The sequence below is a fragment of the Olea europaea genome, chromosome 12 (assembly GCF_002742605.1).
Source record: "Olea europaea var. sylvestris chromosome 12, O_europaea_v1, whole genome shotgun sequence".
NCBI classification, from domain to species: domain Eukaryota; kingdom Viridiplantae; phylum Streptophyta; class Magnoliopsida; order Lamiales; family Oleaceae; genus Olea; species Olea europaea.
In genome coordinates this window covers 3,530,758-3,546,275 of record NC_036248.1, presented here as the reverse complement: position 1 = coordinate 3,546,275, position 15,518 = coordinate 3,530,758, and the positions used below count along the sequence as shown (strand labels likewise).

Here is a 15,518-nt window from a genome sequence, read left to right as displayed (position 1 = left end):
AATTTGTGAATTAAAAGTCGCCAGATAGCACATAAAATTGAGCTGATAAATATGCAGAACAGGGGAAGGGGAAGTGGGTGGGCCAGAGCGTGAGGGTGCAGCGTGCACCTGCTTTTCGCCCTCACTTCATTTCTGTAACACAGGAAACAAGAATAAAAAATTATTACAAAATTCAGAAAAATAATTTGAGAATGAAGCTTGCAATATTTATTTATTACCGGTCAAAGTTTTATTTTAAATTACTTTATAAGTAATGTAAAAATAATATTTGATATCAATTTGTTAGAATATTTAATGTGTTTTAGATGAATTAAAGAAAAATAAAATTTAGCATAAAATTTAATAGAAGAAAATTGTACTCTCAAAACTTAATTTCTATTATTCAAATTTTTTGTAATGATAAAATAATATAAACGAGCAATTTTTTTATATTACATTTGATACATAAAAATTAATTATTAATACATAAATTTAAACACTCATTAAAATTTCTAGATACATCAATATGAATAAATTTATTTATAATAACTCTAAATTCATATAATTCAAAATTCATCAAATAAAAATTCATTGAGGCCTTGTTTGAGCCACATTATTTAAAAAAAATACATTTTTCAACAGTTATTTGATATTATTTCAATCACACATTTTTTAATAAAATAATATTACACGCAAATTCAAAATATTTTCTTATTTTTTAACCATACACTTTTCATTAATATATTATTGAAAAATGCATTTTCATTCCAATAATATGGCTCAAACAAGGAATCTATATTATTGTGAATATTAATTAATTGAGAATTAATAATACAATTTTCATAAATGACAATAATTGTGTAGTACTTATTACATATGGAAAAACGAAAAGTAATGTATTATTAAAATAATTAAATCGTAGGGGTTGAATTGTATGAGAATTAAAATCGTCCAAAAATAATTCTCCTTGATGTGATACTTTAATATAATTATACATTTTTAATGTTAAGTAACTAAAAAAAAAATGATATATATATTAAGCCCTTGTTTGAGCCTCATTATTCGGTAAAAATAGTTTTTGGAATAGTGAATTTTTAGAAAATGTAGATTTACGTGTAATATTTTTTATTAACAGAATATGTGGTTGAAATTGATTTTGAAAAAAATATATATATTATCAAAAAATTGGATCTCAAATGAGGACTAACTCATAAACGTTAAATTAAATCAACAATATAATAAGCTTATATTGATTGTACTTCTTAATTTGTGTGCTTGTAATAGTTGCTTATAATGAGAAACAGGTTTTCGAAATGTGTGAATAATAATTGGATAATAATTATGAATTTATGATTAAAATTAATTTTAGAGTTGCAAATTTTTTCAAAGTGTCAATGATTTTATATTTGTTTGATCTCAATAAAAATGTATTTTTTAATAGTGTATTGATGGAAGATTTATGGTTAAAAAATAAAGAAAAAATTTTGAATTTGTGTAAATTAATTATTATTTTATTGAAAAATGTGTTATTAAAATGATGTCAAAACATTGTTTAAGAATAATTTATTTATTTTTTGTCAAAAAAAATTGGGACTCAAACAAGGACTTCATAAAAAAATTCATGTACTAGCTCAACTGAAATTCTAAAAAATTATAAGGTCTTTTATGAATTTAGTCATCTTCAATTGAAATTTTAATAATTTCTATTAAAATTCATTAAAATATAGGTGCCATCAATTGAAATTTTAATAGAAAATTCACTAAAACTAAATGTCCCCAAGTCCCGACAATCCTAGATTTAATATACATGTAACAAACTCTTTTGAAATTTTACCATCATTTATAATCACTATCAAAATTGAACGTATATTGCACATTATTCTAAAATACTTTATAAGCGATGTAAAAGTAATATTTGATACCAATTTCTTTGAGAATTTGATGAGTGTCATGCGTATTAGAGTTAGAATAGAAATTTAATAAAAAAAAATTGTAATCAAATTGTATTATTAAGACTCAATTTTTATTATTCAATTTCTTCATAATGATGAAATGTTATAAATGAGCAATCTTTTTATATTATATTTGATACATAGAAATTAATTGTTAATACATAAATTTAAATACTTGTTAAAAATTTTAAATACATGAATATGAATAAATTCATTTATAATAACTCTAAATTCATATAATTCAAGATTAACAAAGTGAAAATTCATTGAATTTGAATTAATGTGAATGTTTATTAATTGAGAATTAATAACACAAATTTCATAAAATGACAATAGTTTTATAATATTTATTACATATTAAAAAACGAAAAATAAGGTATTATTGAAATAATTGAATTATAGGGGGTTAAAATCGTCCATAAAATAATTCTCCCTTGATGTGATACTTTAATATAATTATAGATACTTTTATGGATTTTGTAGAAAGTTATCCAAATTCACAAAATTCGATAGACTTTATAATCTTTCAAGCTTCATAAAAAGTCATAGTTGAGGATACTTTTAAGTAGAAAGTAAAATATAAAATCTCATAAAAAGTATTTCATTTACCCTAAAATTTTGAGAGTTTAAAATCAAAAATTTATTTCCATCCATAATATTTGTCTTTTAAATTTTCTCCTCTTTTTATTTGACGAACTTGAGTGATGATACATTCAGCCCTCGTTCGATTTTCATTCTTTGACCATAAAAATGAAAAATATGATCGCTATCCATCACATCAAACTATCATATTTGACTTTTTATTTCTTGTGTAGATCTTGCAACCACTATATTTTTTATTCTCATTCTTTCAAAAATGAGAATCAAACAGAGCCTCAATTTTTTGGGTGGATATAAGAGTGCGTTTGATTGTCAATATTTTTCATGAAAAATATCATTTTTCACCAAATTTCTACTTTTATACTATTTAATTGATATTTTTTCTATGGAAAATATTTTTCCACTTTTGATCATATGACTATATTTTTCTTTAAAATAAGAAAAATATTTTCTTTAAGAGAGTAGGTTTTTATTTTTTTAGATAATTCTATCGCTCATCTATTCCATCTCCCTTTTCCATCTATTTATCAATAAAAAAAATGGATAAATATCACATTTTCTAGGTTAAAAATAAAATTAATCAAATACATTTAATTGATATTTTTCATGCAAATAATTTTGAGACAATTTAGTTGCCTATAACTTATTTTCTTTTTATCTAAATTTCATTCTTACAGTCAAACATACCCTACCTATGACAATTTGTCACAATGCTTGGATTCAAAGATTCATTGTTATAGACTTGGCTTAATTAGTTATTAGTTAATACAATTATAAAACTTTGTCCCAAAAAGAATAAAAACTCATTCAAATGCACCTATTAGAATTTAAAATAAACATAGTTTACCTTTTAAGATCAAGGTTTTATAAACACGGTAAATTGCTACTTTCTTTTAATAAGAAACTAAAATATTGTGTTCATAGGAAAGTTTACTTATAAATTACTAAACTCTAACCAAGAAAACCATACTGATTCAGTTCATCTCAACTTTACTTTGTATTTTATAGAGGAACGTCCCTTCGGCCACTCTTGACAAGGGTTGTGAAGAATGAATGAATCCATAGAATTATTAAACTATTGAAACCAGAAATGCCCATAGATCCCAACTAAAACATGGTGACAGTAGGGGATTCAAAATGATAATCCAATAAGAGAAAATTTCAAGCATCTTTAAATTAAGCAAACAAAGATGTTAAAAAATGAAACACCAATGAGAATCCAAATGCTCATCCAAGAGTTCAAAAATAAAATGTAGAGTTGCTTTTGCTTAAATCATTGTAACAGAAGCATTTTTGACTGCTTAGCTACGTGTGCTTTCTAATAACGTCCAACGCCCCAAACTCTTATGATACCGTCCGTATAACCGCTGAATAGTGTGCTCCCATCCATACTCCAATTAAGACTAGTGCAGTATAGAATCTACAATTTAAAATTTCAGGAGCTCAGTTACACAAGTACTTCCAAAAAGGTTCAAGAATTCACTGCAACAAGACTCAAAACAAAGGTAGAAAACCAACCTCAAATTCTCAAATTCAGACCAAGCAATGGCCATGGTATCATAAAAAGCAAACAAAACTTATTAATTTAATGTAAAATCAAGAATACAATGTTCAAGTTTCTATAAAAGTTTACAAGCTATCTTTGATAATTTAAAAAGCCTTATGTATGCTAATGGATGCCCACCAGCGAGTTGCCCCTGCGTAGGATGGGTCAAGCTATCTTATAATGTAAAATCAAGAATATAATGTTCAGGGTTCTATAAAAGTTTACAAGTTATCTTCGATAATTTGAAAAGCCTTAAGCTAGCTAATGGACGCCCACCAGCTAGTCGACCATGTAGGATGGGTCAAGCTATCTTCTAGAGAACTATAAAGTATGACTGAAATTGCAAAAGGGTGTGAGCGAAAGAATTGTTACTGCAGATTACAAAAATGAGTGCATCTCAATTGCAGATTAATCAGTTCTCAAACTTTTATCTTGAAAAAAACAAAATTATATATAAAATATCGATCAAGTTTCATAGACGGACAAGGACATGCTCATCCAAGCATAACGCCAGAAAAATATTCGACTACTACATTACATAAACACGTGTACAAAATCTGAACTTGCAGTGTCAAATGCATAAACTAAAACCATAGAAAACAAATTCAAATCGATCTCAATAAATGACTGCCAAAAAGACTGAAGAAGCATATTCATAATTAATAATTAACAAATTAACTACAGAAATAGACAGAAAAGATTATATATGTACCTTGTTTTTGTTACTGGTTTGAGTAGTCTCTTCAGCAGCCATCTCACTCTCCTGTTTCAAATCAACCTTAAGATCCACAACAACAGTCTTGCTCTCCAAGTCCCAAATCTTAATGCTGGCTTCAGTGGCGGCGCAGAGCCAGTACCTATTGGGACTGAAGCAAAGCGAATGAATGGTCGAACCCGCTTCCAACGAGTAAAGATTCTTCCCTTCTGCCAAATCCCATAGCAATATCCTTCCATCTTTCCCTCCACTCGCGCACAAGGACCCATCAGGCGAAACAGCCACCGTGTTAACCGAACCAGTATGCCCAGCCAAGGTGGACCTCAGCTTACAATTAGACAAATTCCAGATTTTCACAGTCTTATCCCAAGAACCAGAAACTATAGTCGGCTGAAGCGTATTAGGCGAAAACCGGACGCAAGAAACCCAATCAGAATGGGCATCGCCGTCTTGAATAGTGTACTTGCATTCACCCAAAGTATTCCAAAGCTTAATAGATTTGTCACGCGATGCAGAAACAATCTGCCTATTATCAACGGAAAAAGCAACGGACAGCACATCCTTAGTGTGGCCAACAAATCGGCGGGTTGTAGCACCAGTCTGAAGGTCCCAGAGGCGGAGCTCGCCGTCCCAGCTCCCAGAAAGCGCAAACATACCGTCGGAGGAAAGGACAACGTCCTGTACGAAGTGGGAGTGGCCAGTAAGGCGGCGGCGGGCGACGCCATAGGTCCTGTCTTCCTTAGTGATATTCCACAGAATAATGGACTTGTCACGGGAAGAGGTGACTATCATGTCGGAGTTGTCTACCGGCGTTGCAATGGCTGTTACCCAATCCGTATGGGCCCTCATTATGCCTCTCAACACCAGCTGCTCCTGCGCCATAGCCGCTTTCTCTGTGTGCGCTCTGTCACTCGAGGAGGGTTTGTTAGGGTTTGCAAAAGAAGACTGAAGGAAATTAAGGGAATATATAGTTGATGAATTTTGGGCCTGTATAGGATGGCCTTTCCGGGAATCGAATATATGGGCGGGCTGTTCGGGCCCGTGTGTTATGGGCCTGGGGCCTTATGAATTAGTGAAAATTGCACCACACAATAATACTTAATAATTGTAGAATAACTAAAGATTCGCATTAAATTTCATGAAAAATGTCACATCCAATGAATTCACTTTTTTACTTTGGTTGTTTGATACAAAAGTAGAAATAGAGTTCGAATTTTAAAATACAAACATTTTAAAGCATGCTTTTGGCCAATTGAGTGGAAATCAAATTCTTATGATTTTGGTGGTTTTTTCTTTCCAACTTAAATGGAATTGGTTTGCCTTTTTCATCTTTGCAATTGAACATATCCTAATTGTTTAAAAATAAGCTAACTTCGGCGGTGCAGTTGGCCTTATTAATGTGGCAATGATGTGTTGATTTTGTTTAAGACTGTAGTGTTTCTGTAGGGTGACGATGGTATTGGTGATTTTTTTGGTGGTGATCATAGATTGATTGGTTATTTGTGATCATTAAATTGGTTAATCTATAACCAATAAGAAAGATAAATTATGACAAAAAAATGTATGACCTAAAAAATTAATAATTTGTGACTGTTTAATGGTTGTAATCTATAATATTTGTGATATGTCACCTATAAATAAATTGTGACATATAAATTTTTTATTCGTGACCAACGAACAAACTGTGACCTACAAAAATTTTGAATTGTGACCGTAAAATAATTTGTGACATTAAAAAATTATGATTTGTGACTGAAAAATAATATGTGACTAATTAAATTGTGAATCTGTAACCAAATTGTATAGATTCATGACCTTAATATATTTAATTAATGAAATTATAAATAAATTTTAATGAATATCTGATTTTTGAAATTTAAAACTTGTATTCTTACTTCTGAAATGGGTAATAAATATCTTCTTAGTTTTGAAATTTTCCCTTCCGTAATCATGATCACGGCTCCTTTCCCTATTTAAATAACAGAAAAATTAACGTTAACGTCAACCCTGTATGGTGGTCTTAAAATTTTCAAAAAATAGTTTTGAATGATATATTTCGGAGAATGTATGATTAAAAAAATACATGTAAAATATTTTATTACGTGAACTTAGGGTTGAAAATCACCCCGTACTAAAAATTAAAATAAGTAAAGGGTGTAAAACAAGGGGTACTTTTAAGTTTGGCCATGTCAAACAACCAATTTTCCACTTTAACCAAAAAAATTTGACATTCACGACAAAGGCTTATTTTTGTATAAAAGACAAAAATACCCTTTAATGAGTTATATAATTACAAAAATAGAAATCTGTTAAAAAGACAAAAATATCCTTAAGTTACAAATTAAAATCTAAACACCTCTCAATTGAGATTTGAAAACGAAGTCACTATTTTCATCTGTTTACTCTAACACGATAAAAACTCTTTCATTTTTCATCTACTTCAACCTCACAATTTTATAAACTTATCAGTTATCAACCTCAACAAAAATATTTCGTTAAATTTCAGCACTTTAATTCGGTAAATATCTTTTCCTAGTATTTAATTTTGTTTTTATTGAAGTCATATATTTTTTTAAATGGTAGAGAAAATAATATTAGAATCGAAGTTTAGGTCGGCACCGATCTGACGTCGGAACTCCAAATAGTTCGTAACGGACGAAGACGAAAATGTCTTCGTTTCTTACAGATCGAACGTCCGTAATGGACCTCCCCCCTCCCCCCGGTTCTGGCATTTAATCTAATTTGTTCTGATAATTTTTAATTCATAACGCAGATATGGCAAAAGCATTTGTCTTAATCTGTTACTTCGGCGAATTTCAAAGGAAATAAAATTGTCAATGGGAATGGAAATGGACAAGTGAAGGAGAAGGGATTGCTGCTATTTCGATAACAAAAAATACATCGTTTACGAACATGTACAATGAAATACAAAACATGCTTAACGTCGATTCCTTTTAGTACAATATGGAATTGGGATTTTTATTTCAAAAGCGTTCAACAATTTCGATTCCACCTTTGAAAGTTATTTCTGAAGTGCAAATAAAGTATCTAATTCAATTGAACCAAGTTCGAAAGACAACTCCTATTTGCGTAACTTTGTTGAAGAAAAATGTCTCCGAGGGTGAACATGAAGTTTTCGATGGAGATGATCATAACGAAAAGGATTTTTGGGAGACTATTGAGATTGCTCATGAGGGTGATGTGGTTATTCTCGGGACAGTTGCTACTCGTCATGATGTCACCGTTACACAAAGGATTTACGAGGAAATTCAAAACAATGAGGATGAAAGGCCATTTACAAATCTGGATTTGATTGATTTATCCAGACAGATACATGAGTCTGGTGGGAGTTCACATGCTGGGCCGAGTACACGGTCTTCTAACTATTCGCGTGTAGTTCCTAATGATGAAGATTTACATGTTGATCAATTGTTTGACACGAAAAGAGATTTGTAAGAAGCTGTACACCGAATTGAGTTTAAGGTAAAAAAAATCAAATAAGTCTACATACACAATTATTTGTGTGGACAACAATTGCAGTTGGCGTTTGAGAGCGACAAAGATGGACACAAATGAGTTCTTTGTAGTTCACAAGTATACGCAGGAACATACTTGTGAAGTGGGTATTCGTCAAAATGATCATAGGCAAGCTCGATCATGGTTTATTGGTCGACAGATAATGCACAAGTTTCAGGACCCACGGACGATTTATAGACCTACAGATATTATCAACGACATCCATTGGGAGTATTGGGTGGTTATGAGTTACCAGAAGGCCTGGAAGGCTAAAAAAATGTGCATTGGAAGATTTAATGGGTTCGACTCAAGAGAGTTATGCCAAACTGGCAGGGTATTGCCACAACATGATGAGAACTAATTCTGACTCGGCGTTTTTTATTGAAACCAATGGGCAGAATTGCTTCAAGTATTTTTTATGACTCTTGGACAATGCATTACAGGTTTTCGAAATGCGAAGCGACCTCTAATTATAGTTGATGGTACAACCCTAAAAGCTAGATATGAAGGGAAGTTGATTATTACTACATATCAAGATGCCAACATCCAAATTTATCCTCTTACATTTGGCATTGTCAATAGAGAGACGTAATTGGGAACATCAAGAACCTTGCATTTGTGACTGACTGAGGACAGTCAATAATAAATGGTATAGCCGAAATTTTTCCGAAAGCACATCATGATTATTGCATGTACCACATTTAGGGTAACCTGAAGACTAGGTACCAGGACAGTGGCATCATTGCATTGTTTAGGAGAGCTGTGGAAGTTTACAGCTTTGAAGAGTTTACGAAGTTCATGGGTGAAATAGAACATAAATCAGAAAGTACATGAGAATATCTATCTGATATGGGGGTCGAACATTGGGCACGGTCACATTTTTCAGGACGTCGATAAAACATGATGGCGTTGAATAATGCGAAGTCGCTCAATGCATTATTCAAGAAGGATCGAGAGTTACCAATTCTAGCAATGATTGAACATATTCGTAACAAGTTGCAATAGTGGTTTTATGATCGACGTGAGGACCCAGAATTGCACGAGTGTGCTAGCTCCGGCGTAGGAAGATCGACTATTCAAAACTCTGGAAGTGGCAAAAGCTCTATTTGTGGAACCACTAGATCAATTTCGCTTCTCCGTGAGATACGGACGTAATGTTGGATACATTATAGACTTGAATGACAATACCTGCACGTGTAGACAATTTCAGTTGGAGAGTTTTCCATGTGCACATGCTGTCGCAGTGACTATGTATAGAGGATTTCCACCACACAACTTATGCAGTCATCATTACATGGCTGATTTTTGGAGAGCAGCGTATGCTGAAATTATATTTCCTCTACCAAATGAAGTCAAGTAGGAAGTTCTTGATTATATTGTAGTACTTAATAATTTGTTGCCACCTGAAGTTCCACCGCGTACTCCTAGTCGTAGACGGATGTTTAGAATACCATTTACATAAGAATTTCCACAACCGCGTAAGTGAAGAAGATGCGGCGCTACAGGACATACACGTCGATTTTGTACAAGTCAGATCTCACTAAACAATGACTCGACAGATGTGTAATATATATATAAATCATATGTATTCTCTATTTGTAATATGTTTTTGATTCTCTCAATTTAAATCAGATGTAATCTTTATCACATTGTTTAATTACCCTTTTTAACAACATATTTGAATTAAAAAAATGATTGATTTAAATATTACGATTTAATAATTGATATATCGCAGCAGTTAAATATTTAATTAGTTATGTATAATTGGTTAAGTATTTCTTTAATTAATTATATTAATTGGTTAAGTAAAAAATTAATTATTTTATATTTAATTACTTATTTCGATTATTTATTTGAATAAAAATAATAGCACTTATTTCGAGTTTTCATTTAAGTATTTCTTTCATTAATTATCTTCATTTGACACGTATATTTGATTATTTATATTCTTTTAAAAACTATATTTCGTTAATTATCTTAATGTGTATATTGTTTATTTAATATTTGATTGCTTTATTTTGATTACTTATGTAAATTAAAATAATAATATTTTATTTTTTTCTTTTAATACTAGCGAGACAATGATATATTAACTGACAATATTGAGATATTACAGACACGACAACAATGTAAATTAAAATAATAATATTTTGTTAATTATTTTAGTACGTATATTAATTATTTCACATTTAATTACTTATTTCGATTATTTATTTGAATAAAAATAATAACACTTAATTCGAGTTTTCATTTAAGTATTTCTTTCATTAATTATCTTCATTTGGCATGTATATTTGACTATTTATATTCCTTTAAAAATTATATTTCGTTAATTATCTTAATGTGTATATTGTTTATTTAATATTTGATTGCTTTATTTTGATTACTTATGTAAATTAAAATAATGATATTTTGTTTTTTTTAATACAAGTGAGACGACGATATATATTAACTGACAATATGGAGAGATTACAGACACAACAATGTAAATTAAAATAATAATATTTTGTTAATTATCTTAGTACGTATATTAATTATTTTATATTTAATTACTTATTTCGATTATTTATTTGAATAAAAATAATAGCACTTACTTCGAGTTTTCATTTAAATATTTCTTTCATTAATTATCTTCATTTGACACGTATATTTGATTATTTATATTCCTTTAAAAATTATATTTCGTTAATTATCTTAATGTGTATTTTGTTTATTTAATATTTGATTGCTATATTTCGATTATTTATTTAAATAAGAATAATCGCACTTATTTCGAGTTTTCATTTAAGTATTTCTCCAATTCAATATTAAAAAAATTATTATATTACAACACGAATCATACTGAAGTAAACAACATTTACATTTTAATAAAATAATATACAATGCACTAAGGATCACAGTTATATTTATACAAGTCACAAGCTAATTTATGCCTCCACATATCAATCCAAGATTGATTTATTGTATCAACATTGCGACCAATGCTCAAAAACTCTATGTACTTTATTGTAAATAAGGCACAGTTGCCCCTGCAACCGAAGAAGAATATATTAGTTCGATAACATATAATTGAAAATTAAATATTAAAATTAAAAAGTTTTAAATCCTTATGATCTTTCTTGTCTTGTCGTCGTCATGTTCCGCACAATGGCTAATCTATCATTTGCTCGAATCATCGCATGACTAGCCAACATGGGCACAATCACAGCCATTAGCTCCAGTTGACTTTGTGTCAGACAGCTATGATCAGAGTTGTACACATACATAGTGGAATCAGCAAATACGATCTCCACTGAAAAACAGTGTGAGTTCACGATCACTTGAATGTACATATGTGTACAATCCGTTCACAGCTTTCTGCACCTCAGCTGTAGCCCAATCACCCACTCCAGCATGTACTCAGACACAACATATTCATTCCCTTTGCTTAGGAGCTCGTGCTGCTCAATATCTACGGTACGAACAAACTCAGAGCTCAGGATAACTCGACCAGGACTGTCATAAGATCTCGAGTATCTCCGAGCCTGATCACGTAACAATTCCATAGCCAAGTCGATATGCTAAAACAAAAAAACACCAACAAAAAAGATAGAGTCGTTTAAGTAAATAAACCAACAACTTCTATAAATATAATAAATGGAAACTCAAAAAACTTACATCATCGGCGAGCCAAGCTGAAGTCTTCAGTACATCTTCGAACCACTTTTTAGTGTTGGGCACGGTCATACAGGCAATGGTATAACTATCTCTGAAAAATGAAAAAAAGTTACGAAAAATACAAAAAAAGAGTAACAAAATCATAAAATACTTACTCGGACTTAAGATATTTGAACCAATCATCGAATGCCTTCGTCTGATCAGGTCGACGTCGCGAAAAAGATTGGGGAACATCCCATCCAGAAACCCCTTCTCTTCGCCTCGACCGTGTATGGGGAAACAATGTACTGTGACGACAATCTTGATCTCTTACCGACCATCAACTTTGGCGCGTCATTAGCACGCTTCTTACCCTTCGACACCTCCGTTGCCCCCTTCGACACGAATACTACATCGTCATTCGTCATCTCTGGCGTCCTCTCGTCCTTTGTAACCCCCTCATCCCCCTCTACTACCACCTCTGATGTCCTCTCTGCTACCTCTTCGGTCATCCCCTCCGACACCCATGTCCCTCCCTCCACCCTGGCCATCCCGACCTCCTCCGACACCTCTGGCCCGACCTCAACCCCCTCCTTCCCGGCCTCTGGCATTGAATAAAAAAACTCATCGATTCCTACGACCGTTGGCCACCAGTCTCCCCAACACTCCCTCTGTCATGTCTATTATCAGAACCTCGAAAGCCTGCTACATCGCCTCGAAGTGCTGCAACCTCAGTATGAAGTTTCCTATATCTCGTTGCAGCACTCCAATATCATCTCGTAGTGCTACTAGCTCTATCATAAAATCCCGTCGCAGCACCCCTATCTCCTCTCGTAGTGTTACTACCTCTGTCGTAAAATCATGTCGCATCGTTCCCAGCTCCTCTCTAATAATAGCAGTCACGCTTGTAAAGAAATCATCTGAATGACAGGTCTGACTAGGTGCAGGTGATCCACGTGGGAGGTGGGTGGGTGCGGGAGACGGAGATCTCCTCGTAGAATGTGATAATGGCGGTAGAAATGATCACATCGGTAGAGGCGACGAAGATCTCATCGGTGGAGGCGAAGGAGATCTCCTAAGTGGAAGTGCTCGTCGTTCTACTAGATAACGCTCCTACACAGAGAAGACAATTAATATTATAAGTCAGAATAAATAATGATCTTAAATAAACGTACCCTATTTCTATTCGGAACGGACTCAAACACTGGATCGTTTTCATTAGGTGGAACATGTAATTCACGTACATATATTTGATCCTCCTCTTCCATCGAAACAACCAACTCAGCATGAACTTCGAGCTGACATATCATATTTCAACGTGTTAACAAGCATGTATCGAGCCGAGTAAATGTACGTACAATATAAATTGCAAATATATAATACTCACTTGAGGATCGTCGAGGATAGTTGTCAAATCTTTAGTCGATGGCTTCTCATGTGCTCGCCAATGAAGCATTCATGGGCAGCTGGTCTCCCTTGTGATCGCCCATTTGCTACCCAAAGTAGGGATAGCCTCATATGCCCACAACTGCAACAATTAAAAAAAAAAATTTACTTTTATATATAATAAAAAAGTTTAACACTCATTACGTTAAACTGAATATTTACCTGCAAAGTCATGCAAAAGCCATATACATCATATTTGCACTCGCTCCTCTCTGATTTCGGTACAGTATGTACCCTCCTGAATACATGAAGAGTATCGGTGTAATATCTCCGACCCCATGAAAAGCTGTTGAAAGCATCGATATTATCAACAACATCCAATGAAAAAGGTCAATCGACGTCTTAGGATGTCAACACCTCAATATACTCTCCAGTATATACACCAATCCTAACTTCAGCTTGTCTAACATGTGATCGCATCTCCTAAATGCGTCGTTTAACTGTGGTGGTGTAACCGGCCCTTTACCTCGAAAATATAAATCCAATAAATATAATACGAGCTCTCGCTTCTTCTTTTCCAGTACATCTCAAGCCTGTAATGAGAGCAAATTGAAGGATCGAGAATCTCGATACCTTCCCTTTCCCCATAGCAAAATAAAGCTGATCCTCATTGACTGATTTAAGTAGCCGGAGTAATAAGGAATCAATAATTTGTCCGGAGAACTGCATGTCCTTCAATGGATAGAAGGACCATAAAAACGATCGCTAGAATATGTCGACGTGCTCCTCGTCCAGCCCCTCAATCACTGTCGCATAGCTGGAAAAGTTACAATACGTCGTAACTTTTCCCAAATGAGCTCTTAGATCGTTGTTCATTTGATATTCCATCCTACAAAAATAATACATGTTAAAACCATATGCAAGAGATTATAAATAAAATATTGTATCTTCAAATTTACCCAATCAGATTTCATATTAATAAAGTAATAAATAGATTCATCCAATCACATATTAAAACAGTTAAACAAAAAAATTTCCACATATTTGATTATTTAATATTTCTTTAAAAATTATATTTCGTTAATTATCTGAATATATATATTTTTTATTTCATATTTAATTATTCTATTTCGATTATTTATTTGAATAAAAATAATAATATTTAATTCATTTTTTCATTTTACTATTTCTTTAATTAATTATCTTAATTGGTTAAGTAAAAAAATTATTATTCAATTTAATTTATTCTTTAAATATTTCGTTAGTTATGTATATTATTCATTTCATATTTAATTATTCTATTTCTATTATTTATTTGAATAAAAATAGTAATATTTAATTCAATTTTTCATTTTACTATTTCTTTAATTAGTTATCTTAATTGGTTAAATAAAAAAATTATTATTCAATTTAATTTATTCTTTAAATATTTCGTTAATTATTTATATTATTTATTTCATATTTAATTATTCTATTTCGATTATTTATTTGAATAAAAATAATAATATTTAATTCAATTCCCATAGCAAAATAAAGCTGATCGTCATTGACTGATTTAAGTAGCCGGAGTAATAAGGAATCAATAATTTGTCCGGAGAACTGCATGTCCTTCAATGGATAGAAGGACCATAAAAACGATCGCTAAAGTATGTCGACGTGCTCCTCGTCCAGCCCCTCAATCACTGTCGCATAGCTGGAAAAGTTACAATACGTCGTAACTTTTCCCAAATGAGCTCTTAGATCGTTGTCCATTTGATATTCCATCCTACAAAAATAATATATGTTAAAACCATATACAAGAGATTATAAATAAAATATCGTATTTTCAAATTTAACCAATCAGATTTCATATCAATAAAGTAATAAATAGATTCATCTAATCACATATTAAAACAGTTAAACAAAAAAAATTACCACATATTTGATTATTCAATATTTTAAAAAAATTATATTTCGTTAATTTTCTAAATATATATATTATTTATTTCATATTTAATTACTCTATTTCGATCATTTATTTGAATACAAATAATAATATGTAATTCGATGTTTCATTTAAGTATTTCTTTAATTAATTAAATTAATTGGTTAACTAAAAAGATATTATTCAATTTAATTTATTCTTTAAATATTTCGTTAATTATCTTAGTATGTATATTATTTATTTCATATTTAATTATTCTATTTT

At 31.4% G+C, this 15,518-nt stretch overlaps 2 protein-coding genes across 2 annotated transcripts in view; both read right to left on the bottom strand.

Annotated features, from left to right (window-relative positions):
- LOC111405240 (cyclin-dependent kinase D-1-like) overlaps positions 1–137 on the bottom strand; it is a 4,628-nt gene extending 4,491 nt beyond the window's left edge. Inside the window, exon 1 of the mRNA XM_023034043.1 lies at positions 85–137. The gene's annotated coding sequence lies outside the window, so the exon portion shown is untranslated. The remainder of the gene's footprint in view (positions 1–84) is intronic.
- Positions 138–3,622: 3,485 nt separating this feature from the next.
- LOC111405239 (guanine nucleotide-binding protein subunit beta-like protein) lies at positions 3,623–5,742 on the bottom strand. The gene is made up of 2 exons (XM_023034042.1): positions 4,790–5,742; positions 3,623–3,951 (listed from the first exon to the last, which is right to left on the bottom strand). The coding sequence occupies exons 1-2, from the start codon at positions 5,672–5,674 to the stop codon at positions 3,850–3,852; spliced, it is 987 nt and encodes a 328-aa protein (XP_022889810.1). The 5' UTR covers positions 5,675–5,742; the 3' UTR covers positions 3,623–3,849.
- Between the last annotated feature and the right edge of the window lie 9,776 nt (positions 5,743–15,518).